Below are 24,504 nucleotides of genomic sequence, written 5' to 3'. Positions count from 1 at the left end.
TCTTCCCTGGACTGGAAACAAGCATCATGGGACCGGTTTCAGGTTCATAACCCTCCTCAGCCAGGCTATCTGTCCATCAACTGCTGTTTTTGCATTTATCACCCCGAGTGGAATGGGTATGCTCAGACGTGAGTCCCGTGCTCTCCATGCCACTGGAATCAAGCTATCCTGGCTGAAGAGGGGTGAAACCCCGAAACCGGTCCTAGGATGCTTGTTTCCAGTCCAGGGAGGACCTGGCTTGGCAGTTCGGGCTGGACTGTTCCCATGAGGCCCAGGGTCAAGACTGATTTGCATATGGCTGGGTTCAAACTGGAATGGCACGGTTAGCAAAAAAAGATGGATTTAGGCCCAGAACTGTGCTGGGGTGAATGGATGACATTGTTCTGCATTCTGTGCATCAACTGTTTTTGCATTTGTCACCCGAGTGTGACGGGTATGCTCAGACGTGAGTACCGTGCTCTCCATGCCACTGGAATCAAGCTATCCTGGCTGAAGAGGGGTGAAACCCCGAAACCGGTCCTAGGATGCTTGGTTCCAGTCCAGGGAGGACCTGGCTTGGCAGTTCGGGCTGGACTGTTCCCATGAGGCCCAGGGTCAAGACTGATTTGCATATGGCTGGGTTCAAACTGGAATGGCATGGTGAGCAAAAAAACGATGGATTTAGGCCCAGATCTCTGTACTGGGGTGACTGTATGACATTGTTCTGCATTCTGTCCATCAACTGTTGTTTTTGCATTTGAAATTAGGACACAGCAGAAGAAAAGGTCTCTGCAGCAATAAGTGGTTCTCTTATCAGACCGCAGAATAACCATACTTCAGTGTTCATAGTACACTGCGAACGTACAAAGATAAGCAGTCTGGGGAGAATACGATGATAATACATGGTTCTTTTCCTATCAGGTGGAGCCTAAGGAAGTGTTTGAAACCCTCCAGTTTTCAGTAAGGAATGTAAGCAAAATAGCTTCCCTCCTAATATTAGAGTTATTATATTTTCACCTACAGAAATATCAGAAGATCTTGTGTATTTGTATGTCATGATATTGGTTATTTATGTAACATGGACGGGGCACAAGTCTTAAAAAAATAAATTGTGGGAGTAACTAAGTTAGGCTATATGCGAGTGACATCATGGTGCAAGACATCACAGCGCGTGACATTGCACGTGGCATCACATCTCATGATCTCACATGAAGTGACATCAGATCTTAACACCTCACACATATGTTTAACAGGTCTATCATGAGTACATGTTAGCGCATTTAAATATTTAACAAATTACATTTTGCATCCGGGTTGTGCCAAAAAAGTGATGCAACCTCTGTGCAGAATCTGAGACTCAATATATACATTTATTGTTTAAAACTCTGCCACTAAGAAATTTGCAACAGGGAGAAACGTGGTATTTAATCTGTTATGCTTAATTTGTTGCAAAGTCTGCATTTTAAAATTTCCTATGTAGTTAAAGCACCTTGTAACCCACACTGTCTAATATAACATATCCTTTACATCGATTTACACACTTATGATTTATTGGCATCAAATCAACTAAGAGTGAATTTGGGCCCCATGATCTTTTAGGGTATGTTGTTCTAAGCCAGGAGTATTAAACCTGTTCTCAAGTATTGCTTATGAGGGGTGAATAAAATGTACGTATAGCCACCTCAATCACCCTGTCCGTTAGCCCTGTGCCCCTAGACCGTAGTCATCCTATATGCTGGTATTTGATGCTATCCAGTGCTAGTTTCATAGTACATGAAAAATGACCCTCTTCAGGTGTTAATATTAATAGTAGCTCAAGCTCATGAAATAGATCAGTTTCATCCTAGTTAGGTAAATGTAACCAAAAAACGCTAGCCGGGAGGACCCTTTTTGTGAACCGAGCAGTAATCCCTCTACCTGTCCTTAGTTTTAGTTTGTGCCACCTGCCAGGTTTACAGAATATCCGTAAAAAACTTTGAAATTGAGAAAGCTATATCCTCAGACCCAAGTTGATTCAGTACACCTTCATTCTTGCACGCTATGATGTGCTTCTGAAGACATATTACATCACGTTTAAAGTCGGAATCTCTTCGTTTATTATTACTTGTGCTTTGGAAACACATTTATTTCTGTAACATTTCAGATTTTTATAGCTCTCTCCCTCTATCGATCGATAGATAGATAGATAAATGGATAATTGCACTATACTTATGGCCTGTGAAGTTTACACCTAGACAGTAGACAATCAAATTCATTAGCGCTTCAGTGACTTGACCTCACAGATAAATGAGTGAATTGGAAATTTACGATATACACACTAAAATTCATGGCCTCTGCATGGTCTAAAACATGGAATTGCATATAGCGTGGTACATAAAGTTGATGTTTTTTGCCTTGACAGTCCTTTATCATGTCTCAGTGAGCATAGCCTCCTCCGCTGACATCTGTGTGGAGCCCATCCCTTTCCATTCAGTGTGCCATCTTTTCAGCATTGTTGCAATGTGTAGCATTCCGTGGTGCTACAATGTACCGTTGCTAGTGCAACAATGGAGGATTCTGTGTGTGGTGTTCATTGCACAATTAGTCAGTAATGCAATATATTGTGAAACCATAGGCAGTAGTGATCCCATTAGTAGAAAATGTGTTTCATGAAAAATATTCAAGCAGCTCCTCATTTTTATTTATTTTCAGCTATTAAACAAGGTGGAAGAAAAAATGAGGGCTCTTTTTCACAGTGGTATCCGGAGGGTAAAACGGTAAGTCCCTTTTATCTAGCATTGTGAACGGTATTTTCTATGTTGTTGTGTAAAACTGTAAATATTATTTCGAAATTTCTCTTGCATTTCCTTTCCAAAAACTATGTTCATACTATAGCATTGGGGTTTTTCGTTGTTTGTATGTTATGACTGTCTCAAGCAAACACCGACGTGAAATTGAAAGGGATCCCGGTTATTGATGTGCAGAAAGATAAGACTATCAGAATGCAAAAAAAAAATCCCCATTCATTTAACGATCAGATGACTTATTGGGGAACTTTCCCTTTACGGTTTCAGAGAATGTTGCAATAAAGGCAGAGTGACAACTAGGCCTGGGCGGAAAATTTCGTTCCGTTCGCGGAATTTGCGGAATTTGGGTAATTTCGCGTTCCGCGGAGAACGCGAAATTGCCCAAAAATCTGCGTTCCGCGACTTCGCGAAATTTTTTGCTTGTTCGCGTTCTCAATATGCGTGTTCGCGAGATATTTCACCCCGAGCACGCAAACAGCGATCGCGAACAGGAAAAAAGTATCGCGAACAAGTAATTCCGCGTGTTCGCGGAATTTCTGCTTGTTCGCGGAGATTTTTTACCGTTTCGCGAAGATTTGCGTAACGCGATTACGCAAATTCCGCCCACCCCTAGTGACAACCCCCTCTGGTTCTTCTCTCCTAAACCTATCCCCCTTCTCTTTTGAGGAGTAGCCCTTTTATTCTAGTGTTTTTTGGCCTCTGTGGCCCCATATCCTTATAGGACTAGGACATTCTGCATTCTATCGATGCCTCGGGCTCTTTCCAGAGTTGTAGGACACCATCTTCAGCATCCATTCGTCCATAAGGTTCCTTTCCCCACCTCACGCCCACACTGTCTGGGATTGTGCAACCCAGTCTGTTTCACAAGGGTCCCTTATCTATGTGGGCATATTTCTCCCTCTTTGTTCTCCACAGCTCTAGGTCTGCCTCTCTTTTCTGGATATCGAGGACCACAAACCTGGGAACTTTAGGATTTCATCCATAGCTGCCAAGTGTGACACGTCAGCCAGTCGCGGCTTTTTAGTCTGTGCTATTGGCTATAGTTACAATGTTAAAAGTGAATGTGCAATTTCCAGAAAGCACTGTATTGCTGGCACAGAAGTCATGATTGGCAGAATTTGCTACACATGACATGGAACCATGTGAAAAATATGCCCATCCTCTTTCTCTTGAATCCTACATACCCCTTTCTTGATGTAGGATGTCTTCTCCCTCCTCCGCGTAGTGCTATCCTCCTTCTTATATCTCATGGGGACCATAGTGTAATCCTTTTCCCTATGTGGCTTGAACCCTCATCTCTTTCCTTCTTTGAGCTCCCTCCTCGAAGAACTAGTACCCCACTGCTCCATTGGAGTCTAGGTCCCTTCTCTACCTCTGAGGCTTGAATACTCTTCCCTCTCTTTTCTGAGGCTGAATGACTCAAAGGAAAGCTCCCAGAGAGGGTATCTCTCATCCAAAGCTCTAGCTCTATCCACAAGAACTGCTGCTCGAGTCCAGCCACTCTCTGAGCCTTCCTAAAGTTGATATGGTCAGTTGGGTAACATGGAGCTCCTCAGGGAGGCGCTAGAGAGGATAAAGCTCTGGGCCATATACAACAAAACTTCTTGGCAGTGGAGACAAAGGAAAAGCAAATCTCTCTCTCTCTCTCTCTCTCTGCTCTCTCTCTGCTCTCTCTCTCTCTCTGTTCTCTCTCTCCTACTTCCTCCTACTGTGGTATTGCAGCAGACCTTCCACACACTGTTACTCTGGTGGCCATATGACACTGAATTGTCATTTCTTTTCTTAAATGTTTGGAGTCCCATATGTGGATAGAAGCCTCTGTCACTGAGGTGCAACGATGCCCTGCCTCATTGGGGCTCAGTGGCCTCTCTTCCTCCCTTCCGGTGTTCCTACGTACTTTAGCCCCTTCCGGGATGTTTGCTTTCTTCCCCTTTCTCTGCGGCATGGAATTTCCCTGTATTTTTCTGTGACATCTGGAATCCACATCCCCTTTCTCTCTCTGGTCCCTGGAGCCCCTGTCATTACACATGGTTTGCCGATTTGTTCTCTTTTCTGGACAGTCTTTATGGCCCCTGCAGTAGGAAAGCTAGATTAGTTGGGCCGATTCTGGAAATGCAGTCCCTGGGAACCCCTTCTGCAGTGGGTCTCCTTTCATAAGCTATTTTCCCCTGGTGTAGGAAACTGATGTATATTGCACCAGCTAGCGCTCCACTCCTGGGAGCAATGCCAAAGTAATGTCCCAGATTGTCCAACATGGCCAGTCTTTTGCTTCCCACGCAATTGGATGTGAGAAACTCAACCCTCTCCTGTGAACTGAAGAGATCTGCCTTGAAGTGTACTAGTCCCTAGAGCACATGGCGGCCGCCCCTCTCTATGAAACTCTGTGATGTCCTGATCACCTCAATGGTAAACTCCTCTAATCCCCATGTAAACATGCTCAGTGGCGGCTGGTGACCTTTCAAAATAGTGGGGTGTAAAGGTTGGGGTTGAGAGTTGCGTCTGCAATCATAGTGGTTATCAAATGTTCTCCTTCCAAGTAAACTTCTAAAAAATGAGTAGTAAATGGGGGATTTTGAAGCAAGTTTGAGAAAGCAAGGTTCATAAAGCAATGTGTTTTCTTGAAACATTTAAACACATTAAGAACCGCCTGAAGTGAGGAATTTGGTGAATTCCGCAGGACTGGAATGCTGATCCTTAAACGACCATAGTCTTCATTGGTGAAGTGGGTGTGCGAGGCTGGACTGGGACGTCTATACTTGACTGGTTTCTGCCTGCATGGTGTTGTGTAATGTCACCTCACAGTAGTGTTTCCTAATTTGTAATGCAAGGTGCAAATATGTAGTTCACTTCATTCATGTTATGCTCCCCCAGACACTTCTCTTTGGGTTTGAGGCGATGGCAAAACACAGTTCTGTAATATCATTTTTTGTGTGCACGAATGGACAACATATGGGCTCTGGCTGCAAACTTTGGGGAAGAAATCCCAGTATTACCTTTGATGTGCATGCTGCTCCTGTGATCCCAGGGTTAGCAGATGTGCATCTTCCATTCTGGGCCTTAGGGTGCCGATGGAAAGTGCATTGGGTCCATTTATCTGATCTGCTGAGGAAATATGAATTTTGTGATCAGTTATGTCCCCTATCGTAGACCCCAACGGCTCCATGTGCATGCTATAAGTACATGTATGTTCCCTCCTACTCCAGTTTTGAAGACGCAAATATATGTGCGTCCACCGTCAACATGTCCTCTTTCAGACCCGCCATGAATGGGTCAGATATTCCATTCCTAAGTATGAAAGGCCACCGACTTTATGTGGTTCACTTTCCACATTTTACAGATTCAGGCGAGTAGGCCCGAATTCTGTCATCAAGCCTTTTCCTGCCTTCTGCCTCTGAAAGCTCCAGTCTGAGCCTGCATCTGTGACCATGAACTTTGTCCTACTCCCTGCGCGGCTAACGGTGCCTGATCCAGCCTGTCGCCTGCCAAAAACTGTATTTCACCTTCGAGATTATCTCCTCCGCTCCTCATCCGATGCATTCCTGTCTAGTAGTTTAGGTAAACATTCCTCCAGCTACCGTGCACAGGGCCAGGCCTCGCTGTCCTCATGCAAGTAATTCATAGCCCCGTTACCATGGAATATTCCTACCCCCTCACATCTAGTGTAGACACTTAGACGCTTGTACACGCACTAACAGTCAGTATAGAATAGATTCTATCCTAGAGACCTTTCCTTTTGGATAACACAGTTCTTTAAACATAGGATATTAGATATGATTTGGGATTAGGTTGACATAACCCCAGACTTCTGTCTCCACATGTAGAGCTAAATGTCAAGTCCCCTTCACCCTCTAGTTGCACGTCAATCACACGTCATGCGACTGCGCGCGCATCTCTGCCAAATATTTCTGCTGACATTGCAGGATTCTTTTATGGATCCACCCACTTGTGACATCATGTTTAATGACGTATTTTAGTTACACCCATGTTTACGCCTCTATTAGTTACGTATGCACAGTTTTTCTGTATTATCAGCTGTCACGCCTCTTGCATCTGTTTCACTGTAATGTATTTTCTATAAAACTGCTTATCTGTCAATAATGTATGCCCTTCCTTCCTGAACTTTCTTGGTGATGGAATAGAATGCCTACAATTCGAATTGTATTCCTTTGTATAGGAATAAAGCCTTTTAAAACCTCTAATACCACGGATTCTGCCTCTTATATTTACTGAGTTATTCTTAATAGACTTTACCGCATAAAAAATAGTACCGGTAACGAAATATTTACCACATAAATTGGCGCCCGAACAGGGACACTTTCTCATCTCACGCGCCGGCGGTGCGTTGCAGGCCCGGTCTCCTGCCACAGCTGAACGGACAAAAACGCGTACCTGCAGGATTTCCTGTATCTCCCTCCGGCCAAGCGGGGACGACTGAGGCTGCGATCAACACCCAGACGAGGCGGTGAGACGTGCGAAGTATCCCGACCAGAGCCTAGCTGAGAGAGCAAGATCCGAGGTATACAGAGTCCCACCAAGTTCCGAAGTTCCGAGTCCAGTCGAGTCGAGTCCAGTCCGGTCCAGTTTCAGTTCCGTTCCGAGGCCTTCCGTTCCGAGCTACCCGGTGAGTACCATTACCGGGGAGGCATTTAACGTGCACATAGTCTGTGCCGGTCAAGACGGGTTTGGGTACACAAATCCGGTCTGCACTGTTTTAGCAGTGTATCTGTACTGTTTAGCAGTATATATAGTATGTCTTGCATATAAATAAGTATTATCTAGCGTCAGTATTATGTCAGTAACCAGTTTTCTATTAGTTATCATTGTTCGTAAAACTGTTAAGCGTTAAATGTTTTAAATACGTTCTATATATTGTGGTGTGAATGACTGTTCATTATTGTGTTTTCTTGTATAAAGTGTGTTCTAGTAATAAGGTCTAAAAATGCCGCTCTTTTCGAAACTAAGACAGATCAAAACTAGAAAAGGTGTACTCGAAGAAGCTGTTCCCATCCCACCTAGGGACACTCCAGGATACTTTATGTATCATAAGCATGGCCTAGATGCCGTATTATTTCTTGATTTATGGGTGGACTACACCAAAGAATTACCAGAGAGTCAGAGATGGCCCGCAGCGGGGACCTGGGATGCAGATTGCATCATGAGAGTAGAAGAAGAATTATGGAAAAAGAAAGCCAGACAGTCACAGAAAGATGCCATTGAATTATGGCGTAAAGAATCATATAGACGTACAGAAAAAGCACTCAGACAGGAAGAGAAAGGTAGAGAGAATTCAAATAAAACCCGAGAAAATCTATTACTTGAGGAAGGTACCCGAGTAAAATCAGAACAAGTAGATAGACAAAGAAACGCTCTTATGAATGGTATGTATCCTCTCCTGGCCGAAGGGTTACCTAAGGCCACTCCGGAAATACCAAAAGACTTAACTCCTCCATTGCTCCCGATAAAAGCACATCCCAAATCACATCCCAAAACAGCAAAGGACGTTTTCCTTTCCTCCTATTTAGATGACGCAGCTCCCGAGTATGCTAATGCCATACCACCCACACCGATTGCCGATGGTGTTCAACACCAAGAGCATTCGTCTGTATCCCCGCAACTACAAACCCCTACGCAAGTCCCAACAGGCCCGTCCGTTTCTACAGTTTTTCCCACATCTACAATCTCTATCCTACGTACAACGAATCCTTTCGTGCCTAGCACCTCAGATGGTGCTACAGGAGGTACGACAGACATGTTTGCCACACCGCCGCGAAATAAACAGACCCTTAGAGATTTAGCACTCCAACGTACACCCCAACTAGCGACATCCGACATGTTTAAAGAACAGCTTGTAGATTGTAGATACGACCCAGTACCAGGTAGACAGGATAAATTACTCATATCATCACTACGTGAAGACGAGCTACATTATATTTAATGACGATACCAGGAATGGGTGAACATCTAGACGAAATATATCGCTTTGTCCAAACAGGGCAAGGTCCAGAAAGTATTAACGAAGCTATGGAATACCAGAAAGTGGATGTCCAAAGACAACTACTACGTTTTTTTATAAATTGTGTAATTAGGAATCAAGACAGGCCAGGGGCAGATCACGATACCATGCAAAGACTTGCCAAATGGGGTCAGAACATATCAGAAGAGAAACATGATAGACAGGCGTGTATAATCGCCATGTGTCGAAAGATCCGCAAGGAAGTAGAACGAATACATAAAGAAAGACGAGAAACAGACAGAGTAGAATCAGAAGAAGAGGAGGAGCAAGAGTCAGAGCAAGTAGAAACGATAGCTTATGTAGGTAGAGGAAGACCCCATAATAATACCAGAGGTTTTAACGATCCGATACGTCCAATACGTCCAGAATATAATAGACATTTTCCAAACCCTATGTTAAATACAAAATCCCCTGAACACCTATTCCAAGCCGCTGATAAATTACTCCGAGATCGAAGGGGGTACCACATGCTCGATTCCATGGACGAACAAGAATTAGCCAGGTCAGCAGTACAATGGGCTGACGGTCCCGGCGAATACAATGATGATGTACTTGCACACACGTTTCTGAATCTAGACCCATATGAACAGCGTTTAGCTAGTATATACATGATTCAACACCTCCTTATATTATATAAAAGCCAACACTCCGATCCAGGACCCTTACCTGACATATTGACAGAACTACTCACGAACATATGAGAGGGTCAGGTACTGATTTGATTAAAGAAATACTAGAATCCCGAAGCCAATATTTAAATTTCGTATGCCCAGAACACGTTCCAGTTCCCATTATGGGAAGAAAAATGTATCACATAGATAGACAGAACCCGTTACGCGAAGTGCACCCAATAAGAGGTGCCGGTGATAATTTTACACGCGTGTTTGTGTACACGCCTATAACTAAATTAGAATTGTTAGAAATGAAGAAAGTAGTACCAAGCCATGACAAGGACCCAGCAGGTTTCCACCGTGAGATAAAGGACATGTTACTCATGGGAGAGTATACCTACCCGGACATTATGAAAATATTAAAAGTCCTATTACCCGCCGGTGTTTATGAGAAACTCAAAGAAAAAGAATGGGAGGTGGGAGACCAAAAGATAGATTGGACCGCGTTGGAAAACGAAGAAAAAGCCCGAGCTGCAGGAGCAGGGCTTGGGGAAAAGACTACAGCACTAGCAGGATTATTAATACAGGTATTGCCGCGTTTATTAACTACGAAAAAGGAAGACTGGGGTGCAATCTCAGCCTGTAAACAAAAGCCAGACGAAGACACTAGTGATTTCTATTCCCGATTTGAAAAATGTTTTGGTATAAATAGTGGCATAAAAGCCAGTAGTGAGTCATATCCACATCTGTTTGTGACAAAATTAGTTGAAAATTCTCTGCTACAAGTCAAGAATAGAGTATTGAAATTCGAAAGTACCTGGCAAGGTAATACCCCATCACAGATGTTACAGATGTTACAATATCACCACAATAGAATTAGAGAAGAACAAGAACACGAACAAAGACGTATGAAAGATACAAAAATGAAAATGCTTGTTGCACAGTCAGTTCCAGCCGATGGTCATCAAAAGAGTGATTCCGCAGGTCCAACGAAAGGGACATGCAACTATTGTAAACAACAAGGTCATTATATACACGATTGTCCAGTCCTGAAACATAATATTGCCACAGGTAGAACCCAGGAGAGACCACGTCCACCTAGACAGGATCAGAATCAACAACAAATCCCTCAACATGCACAACCTAGGTTAGCTCCGCAACAATTAACTCCGCAACAGGCAGCTCCACAACAGATCGTAGCACCACCACAAGCGCAGCCTATTGCTGCAACACAAGCAACGACACAACAGATGTATCAGTACGCACAAACAGATTATCCCGATTATCAGCGATACTCATGAGATAGCCTAGAGAGGGAAGTTGGCTTACCCCTTATTGAGGTTCCTGTAGACCAAGAGGGACCTTATGTACATAGTGAACTATTAGGGGAAGACAGAAAGTTTTTACTTGATACAGGGGCAAGCAGAACAACTATAAGACGCAGTGAAGTTCCAGGGGCACCCCTCTCAGGCTCACAGAATATTTCCCTTGGATTCTCAGGAAAACCCATAATTAATGACGTAACACAACCTCTTCCACTCACGATTGGTCCATTGACACGTACTACAGATTTATTGCTTACTAAATCATGTCCAGAAAACTTGTTAGGTATAAAAACATTGAAAGCTCTAGGAGCCATAATATGTTGTTCTCCGGAAGGAGTACGACTATTTTTAACGTGACTTTAAAGGTCACTACGTGTCCAGAGACATGGATCACCGATTGCAGAATTTACCTACACATTTATGGGCACAAGGCCCCACTGATGTTGGTTGCATGAACATTACACCCTATCGAGTTACACTGAAAACAGGAATAGTACTACCACGAATGCGACAATACAAGTTACCACCAGATGCTGTAGTGGCTTTACTGCAAATCATTGACGAGCTCATTTCACAAGGAGTGGTTGTCGAAACTGACTCCACTGTATGTAATTCCCCGATAATTCCGATTCTTAAAAGAACGGATCCAAAAGCACCACCAGTATATCGATTAGTTATTGATCTGCGCGAATTAAATAAATGTATTGTACCACAATACCCTGTGGTCCCAGATATCTCTTCATTACTCACAGCTATTGACTCAGAAGCAACGTTCTTCACTGTAATTGATCTCAAGAATGCTTTCTTTAGTGTCCCAATCGATCCGGAAAGTCAATATTTGTTCGGATTCAGTTTAAATGGACGAAGTTTTAAATTCACACGCGCACCTCAAGGATTTACAGAAAGCCCCAGCATCTATAGCCAAGCACTGAAACGAGAACTTGACAGTATCCACATGCCAGTTAACACTGCCTTGCTTCAATATGTCGATGATCTGCTGATCACCGCTCGAAGCGAACCTGAATGTGAAAAAGCGTCACTGACGGTTTTGAAATTTCTGGCCGACAAGGGGCACAAGGGGTCCCCTTCTAAGCTGCAATTCTGTGTCCAGCGAGTTGTTTACCTTGGGCACTCGCTGTCCAAGGAGGGAAGGCAGCTTACACCCGACCGCATCCAGTTAATTGCTAACATGCCACCACCCAAGACACAAAAGGAGGTGCGGGCTTTTATAGACCTCACTTCATACTGTAGGCAGTGGATCCCTCAATATGCATTTCTAGCAAAACCACTCATCCAGTTGACAACACAGGAGGTAGCCACATCGACTGTCCTCCCTTGGACTCAAGAACATACACACGCCTTTGAAAGCTTAAAGAAAGCTTTATGCCAAGCACCTGTCTTAGCAACACCATGTTACAATAAACAGTTTACACTCTTTGTTACAGAACGCGAAGGTACTGCCTTGTCAGTACTCACTCAGGAACAAGCAGGATCACACAAACCATGTGCTTATTTCTCTAGTACATTAGATCCAGTAGCTCAGGCTCTTCCTGCGTGCCTGAAATCGGTGGCAGCAACAGCTTTAGCAATAAGACAAAGCGATGCCATAGTGTTAGGACACCAATTGACAGTACAAGTACCACACGCAGTAGAAGTTCTTTTGAACCGCACACAAACACAACACTTGACTATAACGAGAGACTCACCGGTTACGAACTGACATTGTTTCAGCCACATATAGAAATCAGACGTTGTAATACATTAAATCCTGCCACACTGTTACCAGTAGGCGGAACAGATCCATTGGCACATGATTGTGTCGAAGTCATTACTATCACGACGAAACCCAGACAAGACTTGACAGATATCCCTTTGTCAGATCCAGACTTGACATTATATGTAGATGGGTCATGTATGAGAACAAGTACAGGAGAGTTAGTGGCCGCTTACGCAGTCACAACAGACACTGAAGTCATTGAAACAAATTGTATTAACACTTTGTCAGCTCAAGCAGCAGAGCTCATCGCTTTGACACAAGCCTGTATTCAAGCCAAAAATAAGAAAGTCAACATATACACGGATTCACGTTATGCATTCGGAGTCGTCCATGACTTCGGCGTGCTGTGGCGAGAGAGAGGTTATTTAACTTCTCACGGTGCCCACATCCAACACGGACCCCTCATTCAAGCCCTATTAGACGCGATTCATCTACCTACTGCAATATCGATTATGAAATGCAAAGCCCACACAAAGGTTACCGATATCATTTCTCAGGGTAATAACCTAGCTGACAGAACAGCTAAACAGACTGCTCAGAATCAGACTCACACAACTGACATGACAAAGACAATAGTTCCGACGCCAACACATTGCATGACAGTTAAGGATCCCGCCCTTGATGTAATTGACATACAGACACATGCTACACCAGAAGAAATAAAGAAATGGACTGAATTAGGAGGGATCCAAACAGATCAGGGATGGATGACGAAGGAAAAATCTATATGGTTTCTTCCCGACTCAATGGTTCAAGTTATCATTAACACAATACATAGTCCAGCGCACCTAGGAGAAAAAGCTATGCTAGACAGCATTCAACACATTTGGTTCAACAAACACTTGCGAGCAGCAGCTAAACAAAAAGTTCGTACCTGTATGATATGTTGTCAGTTTAATCCAGGTAAAAGCATCCCCGTAGAGCAGGGTGGATTTCAAACTCCCGATCATGCTTTTGAAGTCCTCCAGATGGATTATATCCAGATGGAACGATGTCGAGGATTCAAATATGTTCTCGTAGTTGTCTGTGCTCTTTCCCGTTGGACAGAAGCATACCCGGTTTCAGATTACACTGCCCCGACTACTGCCAAACAGTTAGTTCGAGAATTCTTCCCACGGTACGGTTTACCACGTGTTGTCTACTCAGATAACGGCCAGCCGTTCTCATCCGAATTAATGAAACACGTTTCCCTTCTATTAGGCTACCAATGGAAATTCCACTGTGTCCGACATCCCGAGGCAGCAGGTCTCGTGGAACGTCATAATCAAACTCTGAAAATTAGATTGTCCAAAATATGTAGAGAAAAAGGAGTTGATTGGATAGTAGCCTTACCAGTTGCGCTCTTTTACATGAGAATGGTAGCACATTCTCGAACAGGGCTATCCCCGTACGAGGTGATCTTTGGTAGACCACCAAATATGTGGGGGACGCCTATACCGCGCAAAATCACTGATGTTGACTGTAATATGCTGACAGATTACCTGGCTTCCTTGATGTCTGCACTACAATCTTGTCGTTCACAGGTATCCGCAGCTTTTCCCGATAATACTGAGGTGAAGCCCCATGACGTGGTTCCTGGGGACCTGGTGCTGGTCAGGAATTTTGACCGGAAGACCCAACTGGATCCTAGGTGGAAGTCACCGAAGTTGGTTCTACTCACCACAAGGACAGCCGTGAAAATCGAGGGACGGAAAGGGTGGTTGCACTCGAGTCATATCAAGAAATTTTATGGACTACCATCCAGTGTAGATACTCAACCCTGTATTCCCTCACAGACAGACTCAAAGCTCCCCTTGGCTGAATTAACAAAACCAGAACTTTACAAACTAAAATTGAGGTCTAGTAAGTCAGACAATTTGATTGTTTAAGTCCTCTCCAAGGTGAATCGGTTGAATTTGTCTCTGACATGTATCCTCTAGACCGGAATAGAGAAAGAAATCATCAGATGCAGCTCAAAAAGCATGCGTATTGTAAATCACTTCGTAGTCACTGCACAGTAACATTATTAATTTTGTTTTCTCTAAGTCTTCTGATTATTTTTTCCAGCATACTACTGCACATGTATTACCCTATTCCTAAGCGTGCTTACAATATAACTGCAGAACATTCTTTTAGTGAATTACCTCCGCATGAGTTGTCCTATAGATTTGCGCTGCGCAACAACACATTCATTAGTATGTTACATCATTCCCATCAAACCAGCAATGCCACAAATTGTTGGATATGTGGCCGACTCCCTCCCTATCAGAACTATAAGGGAGTTTTGCCCCTCTTTCCCTATCCGTTCACCCACAATGGCTCCTGTGGAGCATGGTTTAGTTTGATTAATACCCTAGATTCAAATTCCGCAGTTTATCAAGACAACTGGGTATGGGGAAACCTGAACCTAGTTTTACTTAAAGTCTGCTACCCTAACAAGGAGGGACTTCCCAAAAGAACAGGAACTGATCTAGAAAATGAAGTATATGGATTAGGTAATTTTACACTTAACCTCATGATCCTGAACGTCGAATCTGAAGCTACACCAATCTTGCCCGCTATGTCAGTATTCCCAGTAAAAGGGGAATTATGTATCAAAAAGAATGGTTCCATACACATGGGCCATAGTAAATGCACCACTGTAATAAAATTCAGTGATCAAGGCAAGTCTACATTTAGAGCTTCCCATCATTCCTACTTCATATGTGGCCAGACCGCATATATATGTCTACCTCTAGATTGGGATGGTACCTGTTACATAGCATTCCTTCTGCCACCTGTTTTCCTAGCTCCTCCTGATTATCATAGAAATACCCATTTAGTACACAATAGACAGCAGAGAGATCTCCCAATTGTCGATTACACTGAAACAGCATGGGAGAAATACACAGATTTCAATAAAGGTTTCTTTCCCTATATAGGTACAGTCACTAATAGTAAGCTGATACGTAGATTAACCAGAACCCTTGAAGCAGTAGTGAACGAAACTATTTCCGCCTTAGGCAATTTAACAGAAGAGCAGTCTGCTATGCGGATTGTTGTGCTTCAAAATCGTCTTGTCCTTGACGTCATCCTGGCCGATAGGGGCGGAGCTTGTAGGGTCATCGGATCAAGTTGCTGCATTTTCATACCAGAAAATTCGCCGTCGGTATATAAAGCCATAACTCGCCTTCATAAGATTGTAAGCCAGATACACCAGAGTCCAGGCACCTGGACTTGGTCCGGTTGGTTCTGGGGCGTGTTGTCAGCCTGGGGATGGAGAATCCTATCCTTCCTTGGTATTGGCTTTCTCATACTATTCAGTTGCTGCTTATGTCTACAATGTGGGCCAGCGATTTGTGGTCTGTGTGCCACCTCGTGTATCCCACATCCAAGTTTTCGTTCAAGATCCCGGAAGAAGAAAGAAGAACAAATGATGCTATATGAACAGATCGATGGATTGATGAAGATCGATATCTCCTAAGGGTCCGTAGGGGACAAGGAGGGAATGAGGAAATATGAATTTTGTGATCAGTTATGTCCCCTATCGTAGACCCCAACGGCTCCATGTGCATGCTAAAAGTACATGTATGTTCCCTCCTACTCCAGTTTTGAAGACGCAAATATATGTGCGTCCACCGTCAACATGTCCTCTTTCAGACCCGCCATGAATGGGTCAGATATTCCATTCCTAAGTATGAAAGGCCACCGACTTTATGTGGTTCACTTTCCACATTTTACAGATTCAGGCGAGTAGGCCCGAATTCTGTCATCAAGCCTTTTCCTGCCTTCTGCCTCTGAAAGCTCCAGTCTGAGCCTGCATCTGTGACCATGAACTTTGTCCTACTCCCTGCGCGGCTAACGGTGCCTGATCCAGCCTGTCGCCTGCCAAAAACTGTATTTCACCTTCGAGATTATCTCCTCCGCTCCTCATCCGATGCATTCCTGTCTAGTAGTTTAGGTAAACATTCCTCCAGCTACCGTGCACAGGGCCAGGCCTCGCTGTCCTCATGCAAGTAATTCATAGCCCCGTTACCATGGAATATTCCTACCCCCTCGCATCTAGTGTAGACACTTAGACGCTTGTACACGCACTAACAGTCAGTATAGAATAGATTCTATCCTAGAGACCTTTCCTTTTGGATAACACAGTTCTTTAAACATAGGATATTAGATATGATTTGGGATTAGGTTGACATAACCCCAGACTTCTGTCTCCACATGTAGAGCTAAATGTCAAGTCCCCTTCACCCTCTAGTTGCACGTCAATCACACGTCATGCGACTGCGCGCGCATCTCTGCCAAATATTTCTGCTGACATTGCAGGATTCTTTTATGGATCCACCCACTTGTGACATCATGTTTAATGACGTATTTTAGTTACACCCATGTTTACGCCTCTATTAGTTACGTATGCACAGTTTTTCTGTATTATCAGCTGTCACGCCTCTTGCATCTGTTTCACTGTAATGTATTTTCTATAAAACTGCTTATCTGTCAATAATGTATGCCCTTCCTTCCTGAACTTTCTTGGTGATGGAATAGAATGCCTACAATTCGAATTGTATTCCTTTGTATAGGAATAAAGCCTTTTAAAACCTCTAATACCACGGATTCTGCCTCTTATATTTACTGAGTTATTCTTAATAGACTTTACCGCATAAAAAATAGTACCGGTAACGAAATATTTACCACACTGCCATGGACTTTCTGTGTACATGAATACATCACTTGCTGCGTAAGTCTGTTCTATGTAAGCGGCGTTCTCATGCAGTGCTTAGTGTTGCAAAAAATTGTGTTCCCCTCACCATAAAAGTTACATCCGTATATCAATTTAGCACCACATGTTCACGCTACATCTCGCATTACGAATGTTCTCTTTGCCAACATTTCACAACTTGTTGGTAGGCACTGTAGAAAACAAGTTAAGGATATCTGGTGCTTGTAGTAGAAAATAACACAAATGTATTCGTCTTACTAAGTACACATACACACATTTTTATGTAGACTGTGCACAATACTAAAAGTAGCTCATGACACGTAGCTAAGCAAAGCAGCTAATGTTCTGCTAGCTTTCATTAAATGTATACTTCTACAGCTTGTTATGTGACGTGAAAAGTCGTACTTATGCTTTATGCCACCATAGAACAAAATAAATATAGCTGAAGCCCTTGAAGCTTGCCACCAACCAAACCTCACATGTAACGGTCACATGTGTGCTACATGTGCACCAACTAGGGGCTAACCTTTTGAAAACGGTTTTGCAGAGCGATAGAAGTAAAACAGAGACCGTTCACTGTCATTGTCAACAGTGAGGAAAATGGGTGTACAATGTCAATGTTGACTGCTGGTCGACATGCACATGTAGGATTAGCTTCTTGCAAGGAAGAAAGCTGGTTGAATTGGGGTCGAAAAGTGAAAGTGTGAAATTCATTTGGACGCTGTTCAAAAATCACACTGAAAGTGAATGGGTGCTCCATACCTTTTTATCATAGACAGTGGCACGTCGATAATCATGGCAGTGGAAAAGTAAGATGAACTGTCTCCAGTGCCCCTTTTGACACTGTCGAAAACCAAAGTGTATACGTGGGCTGCTACGACGCCACTTCAAAGGCCAGGTTCATTCATAGCAAATGTGAAGCAAAAAAAGACGTAAGTACAAGCACCATTTCATGTCCTGCGAAGAACTTCGAGTGCATGTTTACTCAGTTTCAGTACTGCTGCTGACATGGGGCTGATTTCATTAAACTACAATGTCGATGCCTATCATGAGACAGTGAATCCGTTTCCATCCTTTATTCATGGACTAGGAAGACTTAGGACCATGAAAGTGCAACTTTACTTTAATGAGGACATCCGTCCTGTTGCTCAACGACATTGTCGAAGTGCGTTTCATTCACATGAGGCGGTTGAGAAAGAACTTGAGACACTATTAACCCCTTCGATGCTCATGACGGAACGGTTCCGTCATGAGCATCGGTTGAGCTGTGCTCATGACGGAACCGTTCCGTCATGACCACGCCCGCGCTAGAACCCTTCAGCACCGCGGGGGAATCCGCGCAGCGCTGAAGGGGTTAAAGCACAACATCATTGAGTGATCCACTGGTCTAAAGGTGAGGTATCACCTTTAGTAGTAGTGCCAAAGAAAGATAGTGGAGGAGCTGTGTGCATCTGCGTTAATAGGTGCCAACGAACAAGGCGATTGAAAGAGAACGATATCCAGGTCTGCACGTTGCTGACATGATCACACAGTTGAATGGAGCTAAAGCCTTTTCACGCCTTGATTTGAACAAAGGGTATTACCAACTCGACCTGCAAGAAAATTGCAGGTACATTACTACCTTTTTGACTTATATTGGTTTATTTAGATATAAAAGACTGAGTTTCGGTCGGTCATCAGATGCAGAACTCTATCAGGATGTCATTCCTCGCATAATACAGCCAGTCACAAACAATTTCAATTACCATGACATACTGGTTTTTGGGGCCACATGAAAGGAACATGATGAAGTTCTTACAAGTGTGTTGTGTGCTTTCCGATGCAGGTCTCACTTTACATGCAGCAAAGTGTGAGTTTCATAAAAACAAACTCAAGTTCTTTGGTCACATCTGGGGGAGTGACTCCGGATCCAAATAAAGTACAGGCCTTGTGATCCACTTCTCCCCCACAAGATGCAACTATGCTGTGATCCTTCCTTGATATGGCCAGTTACTGTTCAAGCTATATATGTGACCTTGCCACTGTAAGTGCCCCATTGAGAGACTTGACGAAACAAAATGTTCGATTTCGACGGTCACATGAATTTGAACAAAACATCAAGAAAATCAAGTATGCAAATGAGAATGCCACTGAAATGGCATACTTTGAGCCAAAATTGCAGACAGAGGTTGTTGATACAAGCCCAGTGAGGTTGGATGCCATCCTTGCCCAGCACACTCGACATACCAATGCCACAAGCCACATTGTAGCTTATGCTAGCCGAAGTTTGTCATCAACAGAATGTGCCTGTTCACAACCTGAAAAAGAAACCCTTGCTGTGGTGTGGGCTTGTGAGTATTTTAATGTGTTCTTCTACAGCAAGCATTTCACCATTTTCACTGACCGTCAAGCATTGCTCACCAATATTTGGCAATTCTTAAGCCAAGATGCCCACTCGCATTGGTTAGAGGGGGTTGCGATTACAGAAATATGATCATACGATTGTGCATCGTCCAGGAGTACATCAAAATTCTACTGACTACTTCTCATGTGGGCCAATACAGTGTCATTGCCTTACTTCTAAAGCGGCTGATGCTTGTGTTAACTTCATTGTGAAATCTACTAACCCTGCTGCCTTAGCGATGGAACAAATCATTGCTGCCACAAGCACTGACGAGAGTTGCTAATACTCAAAAACATTATTATACACCATTCGCGGCAAAAACATACTCAACCTCTTCATGATGACCTTGAATACTAGAAACTAAAAAAAAGTGCAGGAAAAACGAAACCGGTGCAGGAAAAACGTTCAGGTATCCCTGAAGGCATCCTCTTACGAGGATCGAGAATTCTCGTACTCGAGAGTTTGAGACAACAAGTTATTGAACTGGCCCATGAGAGATGTAATGGGGTTGTTGCTACTAAACGAGCTGTTCAGGACCGAGTGTGGTCCCTCTTCTTGACGAAATAGTTGAAAAAGAGTTAAAGGCATGTCATTTGTGCAAATACTTGTCATCCAAAACAACCCTGAATCTGTTACACATATCTGATCTTCCAAAGCATGCACGGGAAAAGATTACAATTGATTTCTTTGGACCCCTTGAGAATGGACATCTACTAGTAATTGTTGAAGAATATTACCTTTTTCCCCTTGTGAAAGATCTTTAGTTAACTACTCATGATAGTCATTGAGAGATTAGAAAGTATTTTTGCAACATGGGGTGTTGCTTCGATTTTGATATCTGACAATAGCCCACTTTTCAATAGACGAGAATTTAAAGATTCCGACTCATCTAAATGTCAAGCATCAGAAAAGCACATCTCTCTGGCCACAGGCAAATGGTGGTGTTGGGAGATTTATGAGCACCCTCCCGAAAATTCTTCAGCACACTCCGCTAGATAAGCTTGAATCAGTTCTTCAGTCTACGCTTTGTGCATATAGGTGAACTCCACATTTCACCACGGGTGAAAGCCCCGCCACCTCAATGTTTGGGAGAGCCATAGGAACCCAATTGCCACAATGGACCACTGAGAGATCTATTGACATAGATAAATTTCGCACTACTGATTCGTCTCACAACTGCAAACTGAAGATCTATGTGGATAGACGCCGCTGTGCTCCGAGCACTGTGTCTATCCACCTGATAATCCAGAGAGCCCAATGTCTCTGTCTCCAGTGCCTGTCCTGGACACTTCTCCGGTAATTCTCCACAACTTCACATGACCAGATCTGGGCGATTGATTCGAGCACCGAAACAAATTATTGAAGAGTTTTGGTGTACACATGTATTATTTGTAATTTTTATTTAACAAAGTGGGAGATGTAGTGTCTTGTGAGTTGGAGATGACCGGACCCTTTTGGTTCCTGACCAACTCTATAAAACAGCGTTGTAAGTATGTGGTTGATAGAATTCATGGTGTAGAATGCTCAGTTAATGGTTACATGCTGAGGAAGAAAGACCTGTAAAACCAAGCTCCGTGTGCGGCATGATCATATGCATGTATCTGGGCTGAGGAGGGCGCTACATCATCCACATGAAAGCCCTGGCCTTTGGACACAAAGGCAGATTTATAATGCTGGAGGAGGGGCAAACTGCTGCACTCACTTAACCTGCATTTGAGGCAGAAGAGCGATAGGAAAGATGTCTCGTCTCACGGAGGTCCATAAAGCTGCTTCCTGGGTTGCTGCAGTGCACCTAGTGGGCAGATAATTTGTTCCAGTTCCTAGAAGCGTGGAAAGTAAATGGCTCGTTTTTTCTTTTGAATTCTGGCAGTTCTTATGACAGCTGGTATGTTGGGTTAAGGACCTGCAACTAGTTCATTGTGAAGAAAATGGAATTCTCTATACGTGTGCACAGGCTTTTCTGTCTTTCTCCTTGAATACGTCTTGTGATTGCTCTACTGTAATAACAACACATCCCCCTGCCTCGCTATATTCTTCACAGCTAAGTGCATTGTTTTTCAAAAAGCCTCCTTTTTGCCATGAAGTGCTTTGGGGAAGAAAACCACCTCAAAAGACAGGGCAGGGTTATTTTTCCTCCACCTAAACAGGCACACTGTATCCCATACCATATTTACCACACCACTTTAACATCTAACCTCTGTAATTTGGACACGCCTGAATCCGTGCACTGCCCCCTGAACAACGATGGAGGCACATTTGCATCGTTTAGTGGGGCACATACCTGTCAATGCCGTTTTTTGCAGTAACTGTGAAACGCTCAGCCGCTACCTGCGCGGTGGGTGTGTCCCTTTGTCTGAAAATAGAGGGTGACCTGCTTCCAAACACAGGGACTGGCTACTTCAGGGAGCGTGTAAGGCACTTCCTCATTGGAAAGAAATCTGGCGTACGCGGCAGTGAGGATTCAGACCAGGTAAAGGATGTGATATTTTATTTAAGAATTTTTAAAACGCGCAGTTAGGGATGAACATGTGTGGTGATCTGAACTGAAAGAAGTGAGCTTTTGCTTACCAGCAACTATGAAGTTTTCTCACATTACTCTGCTTCCCTGAATCTGGGGCCTGGCTGCTGCAACGCACAGCCTCCAGTTAGCACCCCTATATAAGGGCACTAGGTTAGTGCCCTTCAATTTCTGGAGCTTTGCAGCAGTTTTAAGATCTTAGCGTTTCTTGTTGCTCAAATGGGTGTACTTTCTGATATTTATATATGTTTCCCTCGTCTTCATTGCTCGATTTTGCTCGCGAGAAAGTGTCACTCATAGTCATTGAATGTCACTCCAAATCACACTAATTATGCAAATGTCACACATAAGCAATGTGAAACATTTGCAGCTATGTAGCAACACCTAATGCTGTGACAATTCTACACAAATCCCCAGCAGCAGTTGCAGCATCTTGGCCTCTGAATCTTTTGCTTGCAGCACACATGCCCAACACTTGGGTCAGGTGTGAGTGGAAGTGCCAGCAGTGCTCCAGGGGGATATGTGATAATGCAGGCCTGTGCTTCAGTTGTTCTGTGTTCACTGGAGTCTTTGATTGCTGCTATGTTCTAGGACATGCTGAAAGATTTATGTACTGCTGTGCACTGTCTGCCTGTGTTTAAATCTTGCAGTGCTGTATTCTATGATCAACTGGGTGTGTACTGTTTTGGTGAGTGTTGGTGATTGAAGGTTGCACTGCTGCTCTCTCTGCAGAACGTATGTCGTGTGTTAGGGAAGCTTGCATGCCAATGCTTTTGCAGAGCCTGTCCTGAGTGTAAAGGAAGCCTGCGCACCTGCACTCTTTGGCGATTTTCTGATCTTTGTGTAATGGGAGTTTAATTTGCTGCTACAGAGCTGCACTTGTATTTTTGAGTTGAAAGAATCTTCTACTGCTGCCGGCATCCAATTACTGTTTTGCCTTTCTGTCTGGGACTGTTGTAAGGCAGTTGTATATAATGTATCGTGTGAGTGTCTGTGTCTTGCTAACAATGTTATTCCAATTCTCTGCCTGTGGAAAGCATGGACTGCTTTATACTGCACTTCTGTCGTTCTGAAATGTTGTACATAGCGTGTTTTAGTATTACTGATTGAAGTGATTCAAACGAGTGAGACTGCCAAAATGCACCAGTAGAGTGTGTGAATTCACTGAGCTACTCTTGCTGCGCTCCATGATGCGTATTTCTGTGTATAATAGTGCAACTTAAGAATTAGATACGTAAGGGGTTAAGTTAGACATTGCCCGCTGAGCAGGAGTCACTTGAAGATTCACAGAGGTGAGTCATTGAGAAATCCACTTTTACTGGCTATTCTAATCGAACACAGGTCCTTTGAGGTCTCTCCTAGGTTCACCTTGTGAACCTCAGTCTATCCAGGTCTCAAGATACCAGGACTGATGGCTGTCTGAGGCTCACCTCATCTGACTACACCCCAGAGTAAATTTGCAGAAACTGCATCTGCAATTTATCCAGCAATGTTTGTTAACTTTGTAATACTATAACAAACACAACAGACTGGCACAGTACTGCGAGCTTCATTTAAGGGACAAGGCTATGGTTGCCTCTTCCATGAGGCATAAGGAATTACATTAAATATATCCAATCACTGCACAGCTCTGCTCTCTTCCTCAGGGATGAGATTCTGAACCCGTGCAAGACAGTGTGGTCTTGACAAAATCTTTTCAAAACTACGGACGGCTTCATCATATGGGCAGCTGGAGAATGTCTCGCGGGGTATCATAACTTCGTGTTCAAACTGACTTGCTCTTTAAGCCCTGCAGTTGAATCCAACTGTTGTTGCAAATATTGCAAAGGCATTAACAGTCAAGCAGTATGTGGAAAAAGAAAGTTTGTCATAGTGTTTCTTTTTTCTTTTTTTCTTTTTTTTTATTGCAACCGTAGGCATTACATTGACATTCCATTCAATTGTAAAATCATACAACATAAATCATACATCATTGGTAATGATCACGAATCAGAAATTGTAAAACAGAATATCGAAGGATTCAAGAGAGTGATTCATTAAATATTCAGTAAACATAGTTCAAGAGGGTTACCGCTGGTTCATTTATACAGATCTATTATTGTTGGTCCAGATCTCAATGGGTTTCCATATCGTGTTACCCAAGGCCCTAGCCGCCTTTCCTTTACAAGCAAAAATTGCACTTTCTTGATTGTACATGCCCAACAACCGACCTAGCCATACCTGAAAGGAAGGGGCATCGCTATCCTTCCAGCGAGCTGTAAGGATTATCCTATAAACCGCCGTACCCAAAAAAAGACATGTTTCTTCCTCCTTAGTGTGTTTCAGTGTATTATCATAGCCCAAGATGTATAGTGTGGGAGATTCAGCTATCGAGTGCCCAAAGACTTCCTGCCAGAAGCTTGCTATCATACCTCTCAACACAATAAGTTTGTCA

At 43.5% G+C, this 24,504-nt stretch overlaps 1 protein-coding gene across 1 annotated transcript in view; it reads left to right on the top strand.

The window, feature by feature from the left end:
* SMS (spermine synthase) overlaps positions 1-24,504 on the top strand; it is a 586,561-nt gene that overhangs the window by 274,933 nt on the left and 287,124 nt on the right. Inside the window, exon 4 of the mRNA XM_085622475.1 lies at positions 2,671-2,735. Within this exon, the coding sequence (XP_085478601.1) occupies positions 2,671-2,735 (65 nt within the window). The remainder of the gene's footprint in view (positions 1-2,670; positions 2,736-24,504) is intronic.

Source organism: Triturus cristatus, chromosome 8, assembly GCF_964204655.1.
Source record: "Triturus cristatus chromosome 8, aTriCri1.1, whole genome shotgun sequence".
Lineage (NCBI taxonomy): Eukaryota > Metazoa > Chordata > Amphibia > Caudata > Salamandridae > Triturus > Triturus cristatus.
The sequence above is the reverse complement of the archived record's forward strand: the minus strand, read 5'-3'. Positions and strand labels throughout refer to the sequence as shown.